At 36.0% G+C, this 25,198-nt stretch overlaps 1 protein-coding gene across 14 annotated transcripts in view; it reads left to right on the top strand.

Moving 5' to 3' along the window:
* Nucleotides 1–25,198, top strand: part of GTDC1 (glycosyltransferase like domain containing 1) — a 473,085-nt gene that overhangs the window by 60,969 nt on the left and 386,918 nt on the right. For all 14 annotated transcript variants that reach the window (XM_065931478.1, XM_065931476.1, XM_065931487.1 and 11 more), the window contains one exon: nucleotides 19,619–19,682. In XM_065931478.1, the coding sequence (XP_065787550.1) occupies nucleotides 19,619–19,682 (64 nt within the window). The remainder of the gene's footprint in view (nucleotides 1–19,618; nucleotides 19,683–25,198) is intronic.

Raw genomic sequence — 25,198 nt, 5'->3', positions numbered from 1 at the left:
ATGGACAGGGAGGCCTGGCATGCTGCAGTCCATGGGGTCGCAAAGAGTCAGACACGACTGAGCAACTGAACTGAACTGAAGCCTTTCTATATCAATTTATATATCTACTTACTTATATATATATATTTTTGAGAAGAGCTCATGGTTGCTGAATTTCTTGAGTAGTTGAATGCTTTAAAGTGTTTGTAGGTTTCTTTTGCGCTTTATGGACGATTTGGTTGGGCATCACATAATTGAATGTTACATCTTTCCCTTAGAACTCTGGAGACATTGCACTATCATCTCCAGATAGTAATGAATGCTGCTATAGAAAAGTCTAAGGCCACTCTTGTTTTTTCTGCCTTTATACTGACATAATTTATATTTATTGTTTTATCTTTCTTAAATTCTGTAACCTCATGAGGATATATCTTAGTATTAATTGTTTTGAATTATTTTTTCTGGAACATTTTCTTTTTTTAAGTATTTATTTCCACCTTCCCAAAAAAGAATGTTTTCTTTATTATATTGCATTTTTGTTTCATTTGTTCTGTTTTCTTTTTCAAAAATGTCAAGTGTGTATTGGCTCAGTCTCTTTTATTGATATCTTCTGTATTGATCATCTCATTTCATCTCTTATATATAGCTTTCAAAACTTTCTATTTTGTGTGCTTTTTTGCAAGTCCATTGTCTGTTTTCCTGACTTTCAATATTAAGTGTTCTGGTTTTTGTTGCTTCTTTTGTGACATATATATATATATATATATATATATTTATACACACACACACACATATACATATATATAAATATAAATATACATTTTCTTAATCTCCAGCTTCTTTAGCTTGCCAATTTGCTTTTTTATCTCTTTTAATTGTCTTATGTTCTCTTAGATATTTCATACTTTTCTTTGAGCCCTTTACTTTGAAGTGGGTCATATTCTTTATAATTTAAGTTGTGGAAAATTATTTGTGAGTTTTTCCTCTGTTTCCCAAGACAGTATCTCTTTTCATCTACCAGTTGCTTATGTCCCTTCGCTCCAATCCTCAGTGTAAATTCCTTCCTGGTTCATTTCTGGTTTGTATTCATTTTTGAATGGGCTCTGTTCCTTTAACAACAGGTATTGCCTGTATGAGGTTAGATGCAGATATTCAGTAGTTGAGTTCAGTCGCTCAGTCATGTCCGACTGTTTGTGACCCCATGAATTGCAGCACGCCAGGCCTCCCTGTCCATCACCAACTCCTGGAGTCTACCCAGACCCATGTCTGTCCAGTCTGTGATGCCATCCAGCCATCTCATCCTCTGTCGTCCCCTTCTCTTCCTGCCCCCAATCCCTCCCAGCATCAGGGTCTTTTCCAATGAGTCAACTCTTTGCATGAGGTAGCCAAAATATTGGAGTTTCAGCTTCAGCATCAGTCCTTCCAATGAACACCCAGGACTGATCTCCTTTAGGATGGACTGGTTGGATCTATTTGCAGTCCAAGGGACTCTCAAGAGTCTTCTCCATCACCACAGTTCAAAAGCATCAATTGTTCGGTGCTCAGCTTTCTTCACCGTCCAACTCTCACATCCATACATGCCCACTCGAAAAACCATAGCCTTGACTAGACGGAACTTTGTTGGCAAAGTAATGTCTCTGCTTTTTAACATGCTGTCTAGGTTGGTCATAGCTTTCCTTCCAAGGAGTAAGCGTCTTTTAACTTCATGGCTGCAGTCACCATCTACAGTGATCTTGGAGCCCCCAAAAATAAAATCTGCCACTGTTTCCATTGTTTCCCCATCTATTTCCCAAGAAGTGATGGGACCAATAATAGGGAGAGAGAATAAATTACATCAGTTTGCACTTTCATCCGGATTTTTTTAACTGAAACACTTCTTCACCCAAGATGGCTCCTTTGCTCTCAGCATATGTCTGACCTCTGTTTGCAGTGCCGTGAAGGTCACTGTGACTTTGAGGTCCTGTGAGTCACAGGGGCGGTTTGGTGATAACTCCTTCCTGTCTTCTTTCCTCCTATTTGGCACAGATAATCTCGGCTAGGAAGCTGAAGATAAAAGCATGTTGATGGTTCCTCTCTCCTTCTGTGGTATGACCATGAAGTTCTGGAGAAGCATCTCTTATTTTCAACCTAGGTAGATGCTTAAACATCATTGTTTTAATCAGTTTCCTTGGATGGGGTTTAGAACTGTTCCATCTTTAGGGAAATCTTTATGCTGCCTGAGATCTGAGGGGGTGTGGTTTGGCTGTCAGCACTGCTCCTCATTTGATTCCAGATATCACATAATTTGGTGGATTTTTCTTTCTTTTTTAAATAGTTTGTGGTTTGTGGTTGTTGCTGTCTTTGTTTCATTGATGAGGTATTCATTATTTTTTGTTCTTTCTTTTCCTTTTTTTGGTTTGTTTCTGGAGTAGCGACTAGGGTAACAGTGTCTTCCTACTGTCTTTTTTGTTGGTTTTTTAAAACTGTCTGCTGGCTCACTTGCTCGCTGCATCTCCCTCTCATCCTCCCTTTTATTAAACTTCCTCTGTCTACCCTACCTCTCTCCCCTCTTTAGCTACTTATCCCTCAAATCTCGAGCTTTTCCCAAGATGCATTTTCAGTCTTTTTTTTTGGTTTGTTGTTTGTTATTTTTCCCCTGGCTTAGTTTTATCTTTCTGAGTGACTCCATGTACTCCTATCATTAATCTTCACCTCTAGTCTAATTTTTATTAACTTTTTTGGTTTTCTTTCAAAATTTATTGAAATTTGAAAAGTACAACTGTAGAAGTTTAAGGTGTACAGCATAATGACTTGGCTTACATATATTAGGAAATGGTTACCACAGTAAATTTAGTTATCATCCATCATCTCCTGTTCTACTAATTTCTGGATTAGCAGTTTGGCTTTGACTCCTCCTGAGCTCCAAATGCTTACTAGATACAATAATACCTCAAAATTCCTTTTCAAAATAAAATTGTTTTTGATGTTCCTTGCAAAGTGTGGTTCTGTTTACTACCTCATGTAATAGAAACTCATTCTTGCAAATTATTCAGACTAAAGATGACTCAATCAGCCATAATTTTTCTTTCTTATGCTTCTCTCAAGTGCTAACTTATCACTTGACTAATGTTGATTTCTCTTGTGTCTATTATGTCTTTACATTGAGACTGTAAGTCCATTGGTGGCAGGCATCTGTCACTTCACATAATATGTAGTTTCTGAAAAATCATTGGTTTAAATCCTTTGAATGCTAATTTTGGCTTTAATAAAAGTCTGTTTATCAAGATGGTTTTAATGTCTTAATCAGTCATCTTGTGGCAATTTCACATAATTTGCCCCTAATCACCTTGCCTAGATAAAAACTTTTTGTGTACTTATAACAGGGCTTCCTTGGTGTCTCAGTGGTAAAGAATCCATCTGTCAATATAGGAGACATGGGTTCCATCCCTGGATTGGGAAGATACCCTGGAGAAGGGAATGACAACCCACTCTAGTAGTCTTGCCTGGGAAATCTCATGGACAGAGGAGCCTGGTGGAGTACAACCCCTGGGGTCACAAAAGAGTCTGATATGACTAAACAGCAGCAGCATAACTCCTGCCTTCTCTTTTTCTTCAATTCACATATGTATGAAGAGTTTAAGACTATACCATTCCTCAGACTTAAACTTTGGTTGCTGAATTTGTTTTTCTTTTATATCCATCCTCCACACTCCCATTTTGATTGTTTCCTAAATGATCCAACTGTTAGTCAGACTTAAAAATGTCAGGGTCAAGGATTTTGACCATGGGTGATTTCTTTGTGAAAATATTAAGAAGCCAGTGATAAAAGATCTTAATGGTACATTTTAATTTTTGTTTTAAAAATTAGGTATCTGAATTAAACTTGTTTATATTTAATGTGCTTTAATATTGTTAATTCTTAATTATTATTATTTTTTGAATTGTGAGGCCCTTAAATATTAATTTTATCATACAAGGGGAGAGGAAAGCAATAAATGTCAAGAGATTAAGTGAAGAAATCAATTGTATATAATACAGTAAAATCCTAGAGTTGACACATACTGGTGAGTGTTAGCTGCTTGGTTCATGTGTTTCTTTATTGGCATTGGGGACATAATCTTTTGAAACCATCATTGTAAAAGTGAAGATGTCATTGTAAAACTTAAGATTTTGACAATAAGAACTGCTCTTCAATATGGGAAGCTTGTTGAATTTCTCATAAAACCACAAACCATAAACCTCTCTTGGAGAAAATCACTTTTGAAATGATCTGACATGGTTTAAAGAAAAGGTGGGTCCTTCTGGTTTATGAGCAGGAGAGCCATTGCATTGTATTTCAATGTTAAACTGCACACACAAGATCTAGATTTTGAAAAGTATAGGACTTTCTTATATAGTTAATTTTAAAATGATTCATTATATAATCAATTTAAAGATAATGACTTTAATTTTTAGAGCAGTTTTAGGTTCAGAAAAATTGAGTGGAAGTTATAGAGGATCTCTCCTCCCTATCCTCCCCAGCATCAAATCCCCACCACCGTGGTATACTGGTTGCAATCCATGAACCATCATTGATCCATCATTATCAATAAATGTCCTTGGTTTAAATTAAGGTTCACGCTTTGTGACATTCTAAGTATTTTGACAAATGTATACTGAAACATATATTCACCCTTATATAAAACAGCTTCACTGTCCTAAAAATACCCCGTGATTCACCTGTTCATCCCTCCCTCTCTCTTTCCCACAGATCCCCTGACGAACCACTGAATTTTTTTTTAAATTTATTTTACTATCTCAATAATGTTGCCTTTCCTAGAATATCTTATAGTTGGAATCATACAGTATGTAGTCTTTTCACATTGGCCTCTTTTACTTAGCAATATGCATTTAAGACTATTCCATGTATCTTCATGGCTTGATAACTCATTGCTTTTTCGTGCTGAATAGTATTCCATTGCTTGGAAGTACCGCAGGGTGTTTATCCAGTTGCCTTTTGAAGGATAGCTTGGCTGTTTCCAGGTTTTGGCAGTCTGAATAAAGCTGCTGTAAGCCTTTCTGCGCAGGTTTTTGTGTGGGCGTAAGTACTAAGGGGCTTGATTGCTGGATTATATGGGAAGAGCATATTTAGTTTTAGTTTTGTAAGAAACTGCCAAACTACTCCAAAAGAGGCTGTACCATTTTGTAGGCCTGCTACAGATGAAAGAGAGTTCCTATTGCTCCACCCACCTCTTCAGTATTTCAGGTATTTGTTTTGGATTTTAGCCATTCTAATAGGTGTATATTAATTTATAATTCCCTAGTGACATATGATGTTGAACATTTTATTATGCTTATTTACCATCTGTGTATCACCTTTGATTGAATTGTTTCTTTATTGCTTTTAAGGGATTTTTTGTTTTTGTATATTTCGGATGAGTCCTTTATCAGATATTTTTTTGCAAATATTTTTGCCCAGTCTGTGCATTGTCTTCTGATTTGCTTGACAGGTCTTTTGCAGAGTGGAAGTTTTCAATTTTAATGAAATCCAGTTTACCAGCTAACCTCCCTCCCACACCCCACCCCCACCTCCCCACCCCTTCACTGTGCCTTTGGGGTTGTATCTAAAGAGTCATGATCAAACCAAGGTCATCTGCATTTTCTTGTGTATTGTTTTCTCAGTGTATTATAGTTTTGCATTTTACATGTAAACCTGTGATCCATTTTGAGTTATTTTTTGGGGGACAGGTATCATGTATATCTAGATTCATTTTTTGCCTGTAGTGATCCAATTGTCCCATCAGCCTCTGTAGAGAAAACTATTCTTCATTGAATTGCCTTTGTTCCTTTGTCAAAGATCAGTTGACTATATTTGTATGGGTCTATTTCTGGGCTCTCTTTTCTGTTCCTTTGATCTTTTTGTCTGTTCTTTCGCCAGTACCACACTGGCTTGATTACCCTGTAATTAATTTTTAAAATAATAATTAGTAAAATATTTAATTGTTTTTTGTTAAGATTTGTGAAGTAAGTTATCTTTAACCAATTTCTGTTATTAAGTGTGAGATGATATATCATGTTATTTTTAGAGGTAGATATGTTATTTGTAATCATTTTAGTAAAAATTATATACACTAGAAGCACTGTCATAATAGAAAGAAATTGTAACATTTTTACTTTAAAGATATTATACTCTTGTGCAGTAACTTGTTTTATATGTTCTGTTGGCTCTTTAATACCCATTAAAGAAATTAACTTTTTAATTATGAAATAATAGTTTAAATGTGGTTATTAAAAAGTCTGGATTAATCTTCTAAAATAAAACTGTCCAGTATGAGAGATCAAGATACCTGTTCTTATATTTTTTTGAAAGCTGTTCGCTTTTTTAGCATTAGGAAGAAATGATAATCACTTGCTTGAAGTATTTCATGGTGTAAGTCAATGTGTAAACCCTCTAGTTTTGAAGCAAATTGAGCTAGATCTTAGAGGATGCTGATAAATACACGACACATTTTTTTTGGCTTGAGTTCTATTCAGGAGGAAAAAAAACCTAACCAGTAATATAAAATAATATGTGGTGAGCACAGTGTGGGTGGCAGTGTATTAAGCTCAGTAATAAGCTATAGTGGTGACTATAAGCTAATGATATCATTCAGCTAGTTTTTACTCATGGTATCTTTACCCTTGTTTGTCAGAAACACAGTGAATTTACAATAAAAGCCATTATGAGTTGGGATGATTGTCAGCCATGATAAGCTATGAAGAATGTATTTTTTATATCATTTTTTTCAGGTATTATTTAGTTACAATAAACTGTGCCCGTTTTAAGCGGGCAATGTGATGAGTTTTCACAAAAGCACACAGTTCTGTAGCTATGACCATAGTGTGATTTGGAGCGTTTCTGTCACCCCAGAAATTTCGCCGTGCTCCCTTGGAATTAACTCCACCCGCTACCTATCTCAGGCAATTGCTTCCTGTATTTTAGACTGGTTTGCATTTTCTAGAATTCTTAGTAGTGTGTTTTGCTAAATGCAGAAGATACATGCTCTTGAAAAATTGATGGCAAATTGACTTTTTATAAAATGACCATGTTTTATTGTATTAAAAAATTTGAGATGCTCAAATGAATTTCATTTGGTATTATTCCTAAAAATTTGGGTTTCGAGTTTTTCTGCCTTGCCTCTTCTCTGTAATAACTTAAATCTATATTGCATGTAATTTTATATATAAAACCAACTCATGACACATTATTTTGTGGAGTAAATTATCCTTTAGTAGTTCAACTGTTATCTCCTTGTTTATAAAAGTTGGTAAATGATATAAGAAATAAAAATCTGTAGATCCTGTTCTTGTTATTAGAATTTAATACCTTCTTTGTTACATACTGTTGTCACTCAACAAACAGACAATTTAACTTTGCTGTGTAAAAGGCCATTTGCCTTGCCCTTACGCCCTGCTGCTTGGACCTCTGGGGATAGAGTTAGGGTGGATAAAATAGCTCTTTACTTCATAACATTCTGTTCTTTGTAGCTCCTCTTACTCATATGTAGTCTGTTCTGAAGCAGCAGAGAAGTAGCAGTTGATCTCATGGAGAAAATAGCCCCACCAAAATGGCATATTAGATTTCTTTTATGACTAGTTTTTTTAACCAAATATACTGAACATTTACTCCTTTTTACAGGAAAGAGTTAAGAATCTTTTGCATATTAGAATGACTGGAGTTTTCTGATTTTGCCCAGAAATGTTCTGTGTCTAGAATTTATACTGCTTCATTTATTAGTCATTTCGAAACTAGCTCTAAATAAAAGCCAAACATTATGAAATGTTTTTTCATATTTGCTCCACCAAACATATTTAAATTTCTAGTTATTTTGGAAATCTTAAACTCACATAAAGACAAATAATCCTATTTTAAGCTTATTTAATATAGTAACACTCTGGGTAACTGATGTTCTACTAATGAAATCCTTAAGTAACTGGCATTTTGGAATGATAAGTGTGTATCTATTAAGAAATCCTGACGATCTCTGTTTAAACCCTACTTCCCTGAAGCCTTCAGAAAAAAGAAAAAAGTGTTTCAGAAGTCAGGTTGAGAGAGACAAACTATGTGGGATGGAACTAAACAGCAATTTGATAAGAACAATAAATTTGAGAACTTATATGGTGATTTATGATCCTTCTCAAAACCAGTCAATCAATATTTCCCCCCCCCCCCACTTAAAAAAATAAAGTAATGCACAAGTTATTTTTAAAATTTCCTCATTTGGGAGGATGGTATCCAGAAGCCCGAGGTGGCACTAGTAGTAAAGAACCTGCCTGCCAATGCAGCGCTGCAGTCCATGGGGTTGCAAAGAGTCAGGCATGACTTAGCAAGTGAACAGTTTAACCAGTCACCTGTTACTGAACATTTAGATTGTTTCTGCTTTTTAGTCTTATGAAGAACACTGTCAAAACTATTCTTGTGAGCATGATTGGTTCTTTCTTTTTAGTTCTTATTTTGTCAAAGTAATACAGTCACCTAAAGTTCTAATTGTTGTAAATAGCCTATTAGAAAATATGATTGTGGGACTTCCCTGGCAGTCCAGTGGTTAGGGCTCTGCTCCCAGTGCAGGAGGCATTGGTTTGATCCATGGTTGGTGAAGATCCTACATGCCACGTGTCTGAGAAAGAAAGAAAATACAGTTGTGCCTTACCTACTCTTTCCACTCTGCTTCTGTACAAGCAACCATGTTTAACCTTTCATCTGTTTCTTCTGATTATCATGTACTGTATATTGCTAAATTACGTATGTACATATTGTTACCTTTTGATTCATTTCTTTTGGATATTGCTTGTTGACTTTATAGTACAGATTTTGAGGATTTTTCATTTTTATACTTCCATCTTTTCTCAACATATTACAATATTGTTAGATTACAACTTTTGGCTAACTTGCTTTTGGTGTTACATTATTATACTTTTCAGATATTATTTATAACTAAGTATTATAATGAACTCTGATGAGAAATATGCCTTTTAATTTTTTGCTTTTCATCAAGATAGAAATGCTTTGTTTTTTTCATTTATCTAGCTTCTTTGTTACTCAGTATTTCTTTCTCAAGAGCTTCCAGGAACTTCTTAATCTAATTTTCTATAAGGTGAATCATATTAGGGAATTTATGTGTTTCCATTTTTTTCTTGAATATATGTTTCTTGGAGACTGCCATTCTCCTTCCATCTCGTTATGTAGATGTGTTCTTGTGTGATTTTCTTTTATTGTTAAACTAGCAACTCCCTTTGTCTTTTCCTGAATCTCATATTGTTTTCATTTTTCTTGTCTTATTCCTATATTTTTTGTGGTATATATCTTGTCATAATTTTCAGAGAAAGGGTACATGAGAGAAAAATATCTTTATTCAGTTTTCTCACTTGATTAAAGTGTTGCCTGAATAATTACATTTTAAATTGAAAATCACTTTCCTTCAGAATTTTTGCAGGAGTTAACACTGTCTTCCTGCTTGCAGTTGCAAAGTCCAAAGCTTTTTGATTCCTTGATTTAACCATGTAAGAAAAATAAGTGGAAGGGAGAATGTCTTGATATAAGGATATAAGGGTATTTTTTCTTTTTTAAACTTTAAAGATGAAGAAGATGAAAGAGGGATTCAAGGCAGAGGGACTGGCAGAGGTCAGGTGGCTGCAGTGCGTTTCCCTGTGTTTAGAGGATGGGGATATATAGGTCCATGTGAGGAGAATTCAGGAAGCAGCTGAAATGGGGTAGATTGAGGCTTAATCATGCATGCTAATGGCCTGAAGCTTTGCATTTGTTTTGTAGGTACTGTTTCACCTGACTCCATCAATTATATGAAACCTTCCTTGACTTATGGTCGGCAAAATGAGTCAACCTCTGATTTATCCTCTCTTAGTACTTTGTGCATGCACGCTTGTGCCTGAGTGTGCATGCACACTTGTGTGTGAGTGTGCACACACATACCTGTTTAAATATCTATGTGCCTTTCTTCCACATTAGAATAGATTTTTGTGTGTGGATGAGACACAATTAGGTCTGAGTGAAGGAAAGCACAACAAGTCAGTTCTTAAAATTCATGATGGCTGGAATGCCAGTGAAAACTGGAGGATGAACAGGAGGAAGAAAGATTTAAAGGAAGAGAAAACAGAAGGTTATTGCGTTTTCCAGATTTGAAGAAATAAGCCTCTGATGTAATAGTCTACTGAGAGTGGGAGGGATATTTTTTTCCAGCAGTTATATTCTGATCATGCCCAGGGGTTTCATTATTCTTAATTTTGGAATACTATGTTATTTTTATGTATTTTGTACACATTTTGCTTTAAAACTTTTTTCTCTCTTTGAGAATACTCTGAAACAATTTTGACTCTTGCTTTTATTAAAATTTAGAAAAAAGTGATGTTTTGGTTACCCTATTGATATTAATGATGGTCTGAAATACCGTCTTAATTCTATTTAGTTCGAGAAAAACTCTAGAGAATTTTGGATGAAAATAATTGGTAAAAATATATTCTTATTCTAGTAGATTTATTGTTTAAGAATGTTAATCTATTACCAAAAAGATTCTTTAGTAAGATGTATTTTGAAATATTATTAGAACTATCCTTTATTGTTATAAAAGTGACTAGTTCTTCACAAAATTTCAAAATTGAAAATAAGAGCTTTTTACCAAGCTGAGTGATTATTCAGATAGTAAAGGAATTAGTTAAATGTTTTAAATTTGTGTTTGTGTGTTTACTTATTGGTTGACTGCTTAAAAGTCCAAATATTTGTATTTAAAAAAATGTACCATAGAACACATTTTTGAATAGCATACTGCTGATAAGTCTTTACTTTCCAAGATGCTTTTTGTTGGTTAGGGCTCTGCTAAGAACAAGAGACTAATGTGTTTAGAAGTTATGATGCTAATTATCATTTATTAAGCCCTTACTGTAAGTCAAGCTCAGGTTCAAATATTAGTTAAGAGACACTGTCTTATTTAAAAACACCCTCTGAAGAGTTGGGTTTAGTTTATTATTACATGAGGAAATTGAAACCCAGAAAGGTTTAAGTTTCTTGCTGAAGATTATGCAGTTATCAAGTAGCAGAGCAGGAGATATTTGTCTCTGCTTTGTGTGTGTTTTCATTATTATTTCTTATGAAATATTATGGCAATGATCTTAAGGAATGTGAATCTTGTATGTGGCATCATTTGTGAATGGTATATATGCATCCCCAGTCAGCAGATGACTATTTTGTTTGCTAATTTCTTATAGTGGATAACTTCTCTCTCTCTTTTTATTTATTTATTTATTTTTTTGATCCTTCGAAAATTGCATACCCAGCACTGGCCATTGTCTTGCATGAATTAAAAAAGCTGGGCTAACATAAGTTTATTATTTATCTAGTTTTTGCTTTTTTATATCCCGTTTAAAAAATAACAGTATTTTCTTTGAAAAACCCTCTGTACTTATTGAGACAACATTGGTGTCCTCATTTAATGTGTGTGATTGATAGATATAATTTTATGTTTATTTTTTATACTGCCTTATACTATTCTTTCACAAACCATGTAAAGCCTCTCCAACTGCTATTTTTCCTTAGTGAAGTATCTTAAAGAAGGAGTCACAACATGTTTCTTCCTGAATACCCATTGGTTTAGTATTCTTTCAGATGCTTTGCAGGGCTTCAGCAAGTCGTTACAGTGAACGTCTTCAAGAGGCAATGCAGTAGGCAGAGTGCTGCGGCCGAGACACCTGTAGAGATCAGCACACCTGCCCTCAAGCAAAAGCTAGTAATTAGTTGCTCAGATTCCCTTGCAAACTTCCCCAGTGTTGTTGCACATGAAACACAAAGATCACAGTGATGCTGTCATGAGCTTCGCACTGTTGGAGTTGTTTATGCCCATTCAATTTTTAATGTTCCTATAAGACATTTTGATGGCAACCCTGAGCCCAGAGGGATTTGCATGCTTGATCAAACCTGTGATGATTTAAATATAGAAATAAAGAGAAACCTTTGGATTACATTGACTGTTAACTTTTAGGATGGCATTAGTGGAAAACATTAACACGATCCTGGAGGCAAAGTGGCATTTGATCAGCCTTCATCACTTTTTTGTTTCTTGACAGCAGGTATAGCTTCAGTAAATCTAAACAAGTTTTTTAAGGCGTATAGATCCAAGTGCATGTGGCTATCTGGATGGCATCGTCTGAATATTTTAAAAGATGATTTTATACCAACCACTTTTATCAAGATTGAACTACTCTCATATACCAACCTTTTAATCCTACTACGTTGTTATATGCAGTTTATATTGCTAAAGAATGAGATGGTAGGTGATTGAATTTTAGTAAACTACTGTAGTAAAATATGAATTGGATATATTGGGGCCAAAGAAGTTTGTTACTCAAAGTACTGGAAAGTTTTTGTATACCATTGTTTTTAATTTTAACACTATGTATATCCTAGATACTATGTGGGATAAAAACTAGTGGTTTGCTAGGTAGGTTTTAACTCTGGGGTTCAGTTCTTTGATTATTGTGTTTGTATTTGTGTGTGGGTGGTTAGTCATATCCGACTCTTTGTAACCACATGGTCTGTAGCCCACCGGGCTCCTCTGTCCATGGAATTCTCCAGACAAGAATATTGGAGTGGGTTGCCATTTCCTTCTCCAGGAGATCTTTCTGACCCAGGGATTGAACCCACATCAGTTGCCTCTCCACTGGCAGGCGGGTTCTTTACCAGCTGAGCCACCAGGGAATATATTGTGTTTGTATAAGTTATTAATAAATAGTGTTACTAAAGATGATTCTTAAATATGTGTAGCTTGAAAAATGCTGTAATTTCTACATAGCAAATTTGGTTCAGATTTATTCTAGGAAAAAAATAACTATAGCACCTCATCATTTAAGCATAGGATGGTGGATATATTAATACATGCTTTCTAAACTGGTTCTTAGAGACAAATGTGCATTGTGGAATTGTCAGATTAGAATAAAATTAAAGAAGATGTTACACAGCCTTGGACACTCATTGACAGAGATGCTAGTGAATTCAGTCAGCCCATTGTGCCTCATATTTTCCTGCATTAATATATAGGTAGAATCTTCCCGTGGGCTTCTGAGCATAGTTTCTTCTTTAGTTCTTCAAGAAAAGTGGAATGAATGATGAATGAAAAAGCTCGCCTCTAGATTTTACATTTGCCTGTGTTTCTTAGCCATAAGTCACCCTCAGCATGGATGGTCCTGGGAATGCTGCACTTGTGAAATGATGTCTGATGCTACCATAGACAAAGTACTTGTGTATGGTAGATGCAGAATGCTTTGGCTAGTTTACGCTACATTGACTTGCAGGAATTTCACAGAAGTCATTCCTAAGAATTGACCTTTGGAGTTCCTAATAGCTTCATGTAAATATTGCATGTAACATTTGCAGTCTGTTTCTCGTATAAATGCTCCATGTGTCCTGGGTCACTATCTTATTTATCTTTTTATCCTTGATGCCTTACTCAAAGAGATCAGTCATTGTTGACTGGATCAGTGAATGACTGAGAGTACTGTGCAGTGTGTGCAAATAGCCCATGGAAACTCTGTAGTAAAGGGTGAAGCATATGCAACACTTTTTGTAATAGAAATGCCTTTTTTCTGTATACTTTTTCCCAGTATCCTTTTGTCCTAGAATAAGTATCTGTGATTTGACTTTACGTTTGTACTATCCATGGGTCAAAAATATTCTGTGAAAAAAGATTTTATATTTTTACTATTCTGAAGTGAAAGTTTTCTTACTCTAAGTGAGGACCCATTGAGCTTAGCTTTGCTTTCTACTTCTCTCTAACCCTTTGTTTCTCCCCCTGTTCTGGACAGACTTTTCATCCTGTTTCAAGATAAGTTGTACTTCCTCCTGGTGTCACGCTTTGATCTCTGAGCTCCAGTCTCATGAACTTCTGAGTTTCTTCTGTTTGTGACTCACCAGTTTAGAACTAAGTTATATGTGTTTCTGTATTTTGCAAAGTGTGTATCTACATCTAGTAACTTCATTACTGTGACTTTTAAATTTTTAAAATTTTAATCTTTTTCTTTCTGATTTATAGCAGTAGTCACACGGTACATGCTAGTTAATCTCTAGTTTTGTAGTAGAAAAATAAATTTCCCGAGAAAGTGAGAAAGACAAATAGAGACTGATAGGGGAGAGGGAAAGAGAGAAGACAGGTGGGAGGAAGGGAGGAAGGGAGGAAGGAGAAAGAGCAGGTCAGCGTATTTTGTGAAATAGGGAAAGAGCAAGGATTTTGGAATTTGAAAAACCTGAGTTCAAATTCTGATTCTGTTTCCTTGCTTTGTAATGTTCAGTGGGTATAAATGATAGTAATACCTACCTGGTAGCTTGTTGTGTTACATTAATGAATATATATAAAGTGCTTGTTAGTGCATTCTCTGGCACGTAATGTGTGCGTGCTCAGTCGCTCAGCCATGTCTGACTCTTTGTGACCCCATGGACTGTACTCCTCCAGGTTCCTCTCCATGGGATTTCCCAGGCAAGAATCCTGGAGTGGGTTGCCACTTCCTCTTCCAGAAGATCTTCCCCACCCAGGGATTGAAGCCAGGACGCCCACGACTCCTGCATTGACAGGTGGATTCTTCACCACTGAGCCACTGGGGAAGTGCTTACAAATCTTAGCTGACTGTATTACTTTGCAGATGAGGAAACTGAGGCTTAGAGAGCTAAGTGGTCATTCAGTAAGTAAACTATGGAGAGTTGATTGAAACCCAGATTCTTCTTATTCTGAAGCTGTGTTTTTCAAGCATTAATCTATCTCATAATTTCCTGAAGGGTTCATCAAAATATAGGCTGCTGGTCCTACCCAGATTTCCTGGTTCAGTAGTTCTGGGCTGGGGCCTGGGTATTTGCATTTCTAATAAGTTCTCTACTGCTGCTGCTGTTGCTTCCATTGCAGGTCCAGGGACCATACTTTGAGACCCAATACCCCTTAGTGGTGTTTCTTAACCATAGCTGCATGTGTAAGAGATCACCTGAGACCTAAAAATTATTTATGAAACCAGTCTCTGATCATGTGGTTTAAGTATTACCTTTTTGTTTGTTTTGTTTTAAGCCCTCCAGGTGATTCTGTTGTGCAGCCACCGTAGACTGCAGATTTTCATTAGACCTGGGTACCAAGCAGAGCAGTGGGCTTGGGCACATTCTGGGTGCTTGGTGAGGCAAGGCCACAGTAATGTATTGTTTTTGTCCTGTGATGATTGAAAGCAATTGCTCCAGCCTCGAATCCTTTTTTACTTTAACTCCTCATTATTTGTGTCTATTGCTGTGTTTCTCCATCCAGTTACATGCTCCTTATGTCTTGAATACATTCATCTATCTGTATTTTTTGTTACTATTTGGTGGAAGGAACGATTTAACAACAGTTGACTTGAAGTACAAAGTAAATAAAGGAATGTATCTAATTAAAAAAATCACTTTAGGAGCCTACTGGACTTTTAGAATTCTAAATTTGCTCTTTATGAGATGTTGTTGAAAACCTTATGTTTTTATTTTAGGGTACCCAGGTATTGGTTAGAACAGGTTATGATAGCTGGTACCCAGGAGTACATTGAAAAATGCAGCAGATTAAGTGGTAACATTTCAGTCATTTCTTCTTTTACTTGGTTTGGTTGATAAATGTATACAAACCAAGGCATCCATTATTGGATAAGAATGGGCAAAATACCACATAATTTTGTTAACCTTGAAGCAATGAAATTATAAGCCCCTATGCAAATGATGAAGGTTATCATTGTCTATCACTCCTTTTTGATACCTACAGTCTGTTAATTCTTCTCTGTCCTGCTGAGTCTTATTAAAACTTTTGACTGATATACTTTTATTTAGAATTTACCAATTTAAAACCCTTGCTTCACACCCTCACCTCTAATTTAACTAGGCCATTAAACATAGTATTTTGCAAAGGGAAAAAGTCAATAGCTGTTTCTTTAAAAAAATAATAAATTGAAATGAATTTTAAAACTCTGCTTAGAGGTGAGCAACTGCTATATACTACTAGGTCTTTTGATAGTTGATTTGTTCCTTTAGTATGCAAATTTTAGGTTTACAAAGATCTACAGCTTTTATTTAAGAAATATGCCTGGAGGCTAGATTGGTAAGCTTTAGGGAGATGTCTAGTTTGGTGTGAAATAAATAGTTGTTAAAGGATTGCAAGAATTGGGTCCCAGAACATGAAGAGTAGAGCTGAGACAGATTGAGAAAAACTGTATTTTCATTTCATTTGGCTAAAAATACCACTAAATTAAAAATGGAGACAGTGAATGATGGCAACACAAAGCAAATTCATGTGAATAAGTCTTTTTGGGGAGTAGATTTTGTGAAAAGTTCTGACTTGTTAGAAGTTTAAGGGAAAGGGTTTACTGCATCCCTGACAGCTTTACAGCTTTGGGTGGAAGACTCTCTCTTGACCAAGAAGGAAGGAATAGGTCACTCTGCTGCCTAGTAAAGTCTACAGCATCACTTCTGGTCAGTGAGATGACAGATGTCATAGAATCTGCTCACAGTCAAAAGAAAAGGACTCAGGTTACTTTCTTAGATTGGATGCTGTAGGTTAAGCAAATAGTATAAATAGATTTCTAGTTTTGGGGAAGCTTTGCATCACTGATCTTTTGAAATCTCTGACGTGTTTTTTTCTCAAACAACTTAAAAAAAACTTAAAATATATTTCTCTGTTGATAGCTTATAGAATCTTTTCTACTTTTTTTTTTTAGTGTGTCTGTCTTTCTAGATGTTTTTAAGCAACTAGGCTCTCAGATATAGACTATTTGAACAGCATTATCTACCAATTGAAAGGGCTTCTGTGTGTAAATGTTTGTTGTGTATCTCTGCTGGTGGACAGTGAGTTCCAGAGGGCAGGGGTGATGATAGTGTGTGAAGGTGGAATGCTAGTATCCTTCACTAAGGTTAAAGTCCTAGGTCCTCCCCCAGTCGGGATCACGCTATGCATGTCTTTACATATAAATAGATTTCCATACCTTTTCCTACTCAGTATTGTTTTATTTATTTTTGTTTTTGAACTTCAAGATTATTTTTACAACTTTTGAATTATCACCGTGTTTACCGGGTTCAGGCTTGCCCGGTGGCTCAGATGGTAAAGGGTCTGCCTGTAACGCGGGAGACCCAGGTTCAATCCCTGGGTCAAGAAGATCCCCTGGAGAAGGAAATGGCAACCCACTCCAGTGTTCTTGCCTGGAAAATCCCATGGACGGAGTTGCCTGGTGGGCTACCGTCCATGGGGTCATGAAGGGTCGGACACAACTGAGTGACTTGCACATTACTGGGTTCAAATTGAAAAAGTATGATTTCAAAGGTTAGGCCCAACACTCATATTCTTTATACACATGTAACCAGTGTTGGACTTTCCAGGTGGCTCAGTGGTAAAGAATCTGCCTGCCAGTCCAGGAGACACAGGAGACGGGGTTCGATCCCTGGGTTGGGAAGATCCCCTGGAGTAGGAAATGGCAACCCACTCCAGGATTCTTGCCTGGAAAATTACATGGATAGAGGAGCCTGGAGGGCAACAGTTCATGGGATTGCAAAGAGTTGGATAGCACTGAACCGCCAAGCACACACCAGCGTTACTATCTCCGTGCATCCTTCTGAAGGGTTTGAATAGATGGTGGTTCCGTATGAAATATGAAGGGTATGAAATACTCAGTGTCCTAGCTAGGTTTTCAGGAATGCTGTTCCGTACCTGTTCTCAATCCTCTCTCTGAAGACTGAGCGTATGTCAGGAAATCCTAACTAGTCTAGTGTGGGTGTTTGATTTTGGAGATAATGAAGTTGTGATTCTTTGTCTTGCTGAACAGCTCTCCTGACCTCATCTGAAGTGAAGAGGTCTGTCCTCACAGTCCCTTCCCTGCCTCAGTTCTCTATGTCCCTGACTAACTTTGAGGATGGGAGTGAACATCTCTGTGATATACTAGATAAATGCAGGCCGTTTTCATATGCCTCGGTCACATCGTTTTGCTTCATAGCATGTGTCACACATTGAAGTGGTATTGCTGATAGATTTGTCTCCCATCGTCCTTCCTCTCTGCTCCAAAATTAAGCTCCAGCAGGGCAAACTGTGCTTGTCTTATTCACTGATGAATTCCCAGCACCGGATGGAGCCATGCTGAGAGATGCTCAGGAGGTGAATGTATAAACACACTACTTAAAAATTTTATTTTTTATAACTTTTAATCGGAGGATAATTGATTTACAGTGTTGTGTTGTGGCTCAAATCACCCATGAGTATACGTGTATCCTGTCCCGCTTGCGCCTCCCTCGCACCCCTGTAGGTCGTCACAGAGCACCAGACTCAGCTTCCTGTGTTATATAGAGCAGCTTCTCACTAGTTATCTGTTTTACACATGGTGAACAACACTATTTTTTTTTTTTGAGAGACTATATCACCTAATTGTTATTTGAAATAAACCATCTTTAAAATAATTTTTTTATGATGTTCACATATTATTTATTTTTTGGTCTTGCAGCCTATGGGCTCTTAGTTCCCTGACCGGGGATCAGACCTGCACCCACTACAGTAGAAATGCTGAGTTTTAACCACAGGACCACCAGGGAAATCCCTGAAATAAGCCAGTTTTGAGGGTTTTTTCCCTCTCCCCTTGATATATGTCTTCTCAGTGTTTGTTCATTATTGTCCTTGTTTCGGTGAGACCTCAGCTCGGGATCCTGTCTTGGCTGTGAATGCTTTCCCATCTTGTTCATAGTTGATGTATGGAAGGTTCTCTGACCTGTTTGTTTTTTCTGGTGTAGATTATTGTGACTCTGATTTACTGTTTTGAACAATTCTTTTAGGAGATGTGTTTGGCTCCTCCTGTGACTTTTGTGCTAGGTAAACTGTTGGGGAGTTCCTCTTTTTTGCTTGTCATGTAGGATTCTTTTGGGATGAGTTGCTGTGTTAGTTCTGACCTTGTCAGTATGTATATACCTAAGGATTCTGATTTTAATACATACAGAAGATGCAAGTCAGAATATCCACCCTTGGGTGTATGGTGATACCGTTGTCTTCACTGTGCATGGCAGACAGAGAACATAGGGCTGTGTGAATTAAGTAGCAGTTTAAACTTGATGTTATGCTCTTCCAGAAAGTAGTGTTCTTAAGGTGTTTACCCCAGATCTACAAGTGTCTGTACACCTCTACCATTTCCCTGGGGTGAAACCCCCAAATCTGGACTGATTATCCATATGCATTCCAACCTGCGTTTGAGATTTTAGACTATACTCAGCAGAGGTTCTTGACAGTTTTTTGGATTATAGACCTTTTTGCAAATCTCATGAACTATTGACCTTCTCCCTAGAGAGGAATACATTTACATAAACCCACATATTTTGCATATCTCATTCAGGAGTACATAGACTCCTAAAGGCTGTCCATGTACCAAGGTTAAGGAGCTTTAATCTAATTACTTTTTTTTTTTAAGTTATAATTAATTTGGGAAATCCTTGGAAAGACTGAAAAAAGCTCTTATTAATTAAGTCTCAGAATATTTTTCTTCTTAGAGGTTCTTCCATCTTGGGTTGTCCAAGAATCAGACTAGTAGATCATTCAAGTAAATTCTTGTCCAGGTAAGGATTTGGAATTCAGATTGGATTTAGTTTGAAGATACCAACTTTACTATGTCTTTTGTGATTTCACAGGTATCTCTGCATTAGCCAGGTTGGACAAATGTGAAGAGAGACATCACTGTATTTGGATCATCAGGTAAGCAAACAGGATTTCATTTTTATTTCTCCACCAATGAAGTCCTCTGGCAGTATGTGGTCATTTCCTATTATCTACTCTTTCCTGCAGTGTGGGTCAATAAGATGATACATATTTCTAGGAAAAAAGAAAAATATCCTTTCTTAAGGTTTATTTTATCTCATCATTATTTCATATATTCACACTTCTATAGTAGATAAAAATCCGTTGCTCTTCTTTTTATGTATATACTTTGGAGAGTTGTGGACAACTCTCATATTGTTACTTGATTGTCAGCCAAGTTATACACATTTAATTCCTTAATCTTTCTTTGTAATTCAGTCAACTTGGCTGCCTTTTCCAGATTTCTGCCCATTTCATCTGCATCATTAATAAACAGAAAATACAGGCTATCGCCTGACTTCTATACCTTTCATTCTTTTTGCTTCCTGGTTTTGCCTCATATTCCTTGCTGAAATAAAGCCAACCAGACATCATTCTCTGGACCACTTTGGCAATACATGAATGCTTTGCCTACAACTATCAGTGTCCCATGCGGTAATAGCATCAGCAGTGTATCTCAGAGGAAAGAAAGGAAATGCAAAAGGAGAACAGTGAGGAGCAAAATAGTGCATTTTATTTTTGATTATATGGCATACTTACCCTTGCCACCCAGAACAAATCATTGTACCTGAAACCTTTGTCACAGGTTTTGTTGTCCCGAGGTATTGTGCATGGGTGCTAATTTACGTAAGAGAAGCTTGTATGTTGTTTGAAGTTTGACCACTGTTCTCTCGGTTTCTTCTTCACATCCTCCCTCCCCTGTTGCCTTTCCCAACACTTGATTGTGACTTGCTATCAGAATCTGTGGCCATAAACAAAACTGGGCAGGGGATCATTCTGTCAGAAATTAGATAGGCTCAGGTGGTAAATGCTCCATGCCTCCATGAGTAACATCTGAGGCAAGCGCTTTCGTTCTTGCTATTTCTGTAACAGCCGTTGGTCTTCTTTTTACAGCTGATTGAGTGGAGAAGTGCAGGAGGAAGGGACTCATAGGCCTTTGGTGCTATTCATCAATGCTGTATTAGTTTCACAACTTCTCTCCCCCCTGATTGGCAGTGAGAAGTATACTGCTTCTAGATGATGCTGAGCTTAGTGTAAAATATGCCAGCATGGGATCTGGGCTCGGCATAGTTCATTCTTTCTTTTCATTTGGTTTGTAGGAAATGGACCTCTACCTCTCCTTATCTTGTGCATTAGAGAGAAAAAGGTCATACCTCTAGGAGCTAATGGCTTATTGGTATTTTCGGTCTCCAGATTTAGGTAGTAGATTTAGTTTAAGCTTGCAGCAGCACACACTTAGCTTTCTCATTTGTGTTAGCTTTGCTTCTAGTACAGAATTGAATAGGATAGAAAAGACGGTTTTCCTGTTTGTGTCTGTGGCAACTTTGTAGATGATTTGTGGTTTAATTCTTTAAACATTTTTGATCATTTATCATCTCTTTCCTTATAAAGGCATAAAATAGTCAGATTCTAATGTTATAATCTTTTAGTCAGATTATTTAATTTTGGAAAACTCAAGGTGACAATAGCAGCTCACACAGTTGCCTCTGAAGAGTGACCTAAACTTTTTAATACTTATATCTGTTCTTTTTCTTGGTCAGATTTTATGGCCTTCCTTCATACCATCAGATTTTAAATAAGATTATGTGATGATGTATCAATCATGTACTTCTTGGTCTGTGGCCTCTTAAACAGGTAAATGTATGACTTGGACCCCTTTTAAGTCTGATTTCTTAAAATGTTAATCTCTCACATGGCTTTTAAACTGTCGACAATATTGTACTCACGCTAATTTCTTCAGGCAATTGATCCATTCTTCAGCATAACTTTTGTTTCTTGGGTCTTTTCAAGACCTGTCAAAGAAAACAAAATGCTAACCTGACTTTAAAGGGGTAAAAAAATCCCCCCCTCCGTCCTATATTATTCTCTGTTCTCTGTGTGCATCAAAGTGACAATCCCACACTGTCTCAATCGAGGGAGTCTAGCGCAGAAATGAAAAACAGCCTGGCACTGTTCTAGGCTGGCAGCCAAAGTGTTTTGTGTAGCTTGGTTCTGGCGGTGGTTTTCACAAGGCAGAGGGTGTGCCCTCCCAGCACCACTGAAGGAAGGCAAGCAGGCCTTCGTTTTTCCTCCTTATACCATTTCTTTTCCCTCTTTTCTTCACTTGGAACACCATCATGAAAAAAAAAAAAAAGAAAAACCAACTTTTTAAAAAAATAGAGACATTTTCCTCACAGCTTCCATGTTTACTTAATAGCATTGTTCCTTATAGAAGGTTGTGCTCAATTCGCCTTTTCCAGCTCTTCTGGAGATTCCCTTCGCAGTCACATTTTTGCCCCACTTTTCACAAAACCCTTCTGAATATTGCTAACTTGGGTCATGTTGACATAGTATTTTTGATTGGTAGGAATCTTGTCTTGCTTCACAACTTATTGTTTGAATTGAAACTCTTGAGTAATATTTGCTTATGTTATATAGATTTTTATGCCAGCCTGTCTCTTGTTCAGACCAAAAAACTTGCTGTTATTTTCTATTTTTGTCTAAAACACAGAGTCAGTTCATATCTTTTATAGATAGAATACTCATTTTTGGAATGTTTGACAAATGTAGTTAGGTAAGCAAGTGAGCTTCCACTAAATACAAGGATGTGCATTAAAATTTTTTTCTTCTGAAGTCAAAATGCAAGGTAAAATACAAAAGTGTTTTTAGGTTTCCAATTTTTTCTAAATTTAGTTAGTAACCTACTATTACAAGCAATGTGAGAATGTAACATTATGATTTTTAAGTTATGATTTGAAGAGGAGACTAGATTTTCACTATGAGCAACCATTCAATGAAATTTTCTAGAATGTTCCTCAAAATGTAAATGTTTTTTGTTTTGTATTAAGCAAAACAAATGATTCACTTTCAAGTGATCTATTTTAAAAATTAGTGTGTGTTTTTTTTAAAATACACTCAGAGTAAGAAAAAACAGACCAAATGTGTTTTCTTAGGAGGAGATTGATATTTTGATTGACTTTTATTTTTTAAAATTGTCAATGATTTCTGGCAATGAGAAAATTCCTTTGAGCATAAAAACTTAACGTAGATTTGTAAGTGTATGACAAATATGACTAAAAAGAAAGTAAACAATGGTTTGTGTTAGAATGATTAATGTGAAACATTTTTATTCATGTTGGAAAATATATCTATTATGGATACATTAAGATAAACATGTTCAATCTAAAGTTTTTTTTTAAATTTAGAACATGTTTTAAAATAATTAAAGGATTTGTAAAACAGGTATATCTGAAGTGTGCATTAAATAAACTCACCTGTTATTTTTTCTCATTCTCAAGACAGGTTCAGCAACATATTGGCTCATTACTATAACAAAACAAACAAATACTCAAATTGATTTGTACATATAATGCACATGTATTAAATGCTATGATTCTCAAGTCCCCCCAATGCTGTGTTTTTTTTAAACTTGTATGTAAGTGGCTTTTTCTGTAGAGCAGCTCAAATGAATCTGGATGGGGTGCTTGTTAAGTTATATTAATTACATCTTTAGGTCAACATTTTAAGCCAAAGGATCATGATGCTTTTGAGAAGGAATGCCAGTGAAACGTTTTCTTCCTCTTGGTCCAGTTAAGTGCATGACTGTCTTGAGTCCTTTGTGTCAAGGTTTGATAATATTAGAATTGGAGGTTAAAGATAATACAGACAAAAACGCTTTCTATCTGTGTGTTCACTTATGTTGAATGTTAATTTTGTATTGAATACTGTTCATTGACTTTAAATACATTTTCTCCATTGGTATAATTTTTATTTGCAGTTAAGCCCTTTATCTGTTTTGTGGTAGGAATATATCTTTTGATGAATTAGAAACTACAGCATGAAAATTGTGCTATTTATTTGTTTATTCTAATTATACACAGAGGCATAGTAGAAATATATCTAAGACCTATAATGTTTGAGCAATGCTTTTGATAAATGTTACTGAGTTTTTCATTTTTGTAAGTAATAAATTCTACAGTTTTGTTTAGATTAGGCTTCATATCAAGGCTGCTATATCTTTATGATTTGATATTATGCAGTTTGCAGAAATTATGATATAGAAGCTTAGTCATTATATTTGTAGAAACATAGAAAAATAAATGTATTAATGGATGCCAGCAAAATTGGATAAATACCAAATTTATTATAACTTTATTATAGTACATACCACATTTATAATTAGAGCCAATATTTTATTTCATTTGAATTTCAGTACAGATTTTAAACCTAACTTCTGGAAAGGGGCTGTTTGATCTCAAATATTGGTAACATATGATGACAGACAGTGATTTCTAAGTTTCTGTGGTCAAAAATATGAATGATTTTCCTTTAAGCATATAGTATATACTTTAGTATAAAAGTCAATAGAGAGTATTGCATGAGAGTTTATATTAATTCAGTTGTCTGATTCTCCCCTTAGTATTTGATACATTTTAATTCCCTCTCCCAACATCTTATATCATCATTCTGTAAAATACTTTCACAAGTTTTTCATATGTTTTCTGCGGCATCTCACACTGCTCACTTTTTATCCATGGTACCATATGAATTCCCCCTTTCAGGTTTACGCTGCATATTTTAAGCTGCTGATAGTATAAGTAGATTGCAAGGTAAAGTGACATTTAGCTTTTTGAGCTAGTTGTCTCATTTTTAGCATGAGAACAGGTTTGTTTCCCTCCTCTCCCCGTTCTAAATCTTCTCATATTTCCCATTCAAGCAATCTTGCTAACATGGAACAAAGAAATTCAGAGATTTGGCTACAGCAGCAATTGAAATGCATCAAAAAGTGGCTACTACAATACAATTTTATTAATGAATGATCTACATTGGTTCCAGCTGTGTCCATGTGATTAGGCCTTCACCAGGCAACAATGGGTATTTCCCTATTGCTTTTATTTGATTTCCAAGAATGTGTCATCTGTTACATCAGCCCCTGCCAATATACACCCTGTAAAAGTGTTTTTTTTTTTCCTTCTAAATTTCTGAAGCATAAGTTGAATACTCACACATATCCCTGCTGAAATATTGTTTCTAGTGAACAGTCACCTAGGTTTATATGCCTGGTGTTACATACCAAAATTTCAGAATATAAATTAAATGTTTATTAAGTTTATCAGTAAATTTTCAGAAGTGTGGTTGCCTGGTAATGCTAAAGATAGACTATTTTCGCTTTTACGTTTCCATCTTAATATTTTATTACAGTGGTATAATGTGTTATAGAGGTGGACAAGCTTGCAGATTGAAATGGGGATCGTCCAGATTGTTCCCTTCCCTGGACCATATGGTATAGTTCTAAAAGCCTTTTGTACGCTGTCTGTTCAGCTTATTGTAAACTCAATCTTTAGTGCACCTAAAAAGATAACCAAATAAAAATGGGCCTGAGAAAAAGGACTTCCTATCATGTAAGGGCCTTAGAAATATTTGTTTTAAAGGAG

Source organism: Muntiacus reevesi, chromosome 3 (genome assembly GCF_963930625.1).
Source record: "Muntiacus reevesi chromosome 3, mMunRee1.1, whole genome shotgun sequence".
Taxonomy (NCBI): Eukaryota; Metazoa; Chordata; class Mammalia; order Artiodactyla; family Cervidae; genus Muntiacus; species Muntiacus reevesi.
Note: the sequence above shows the minus strand (reverse complement) of the source record. Positions and strands in the feature narration are given on the sequence as shown.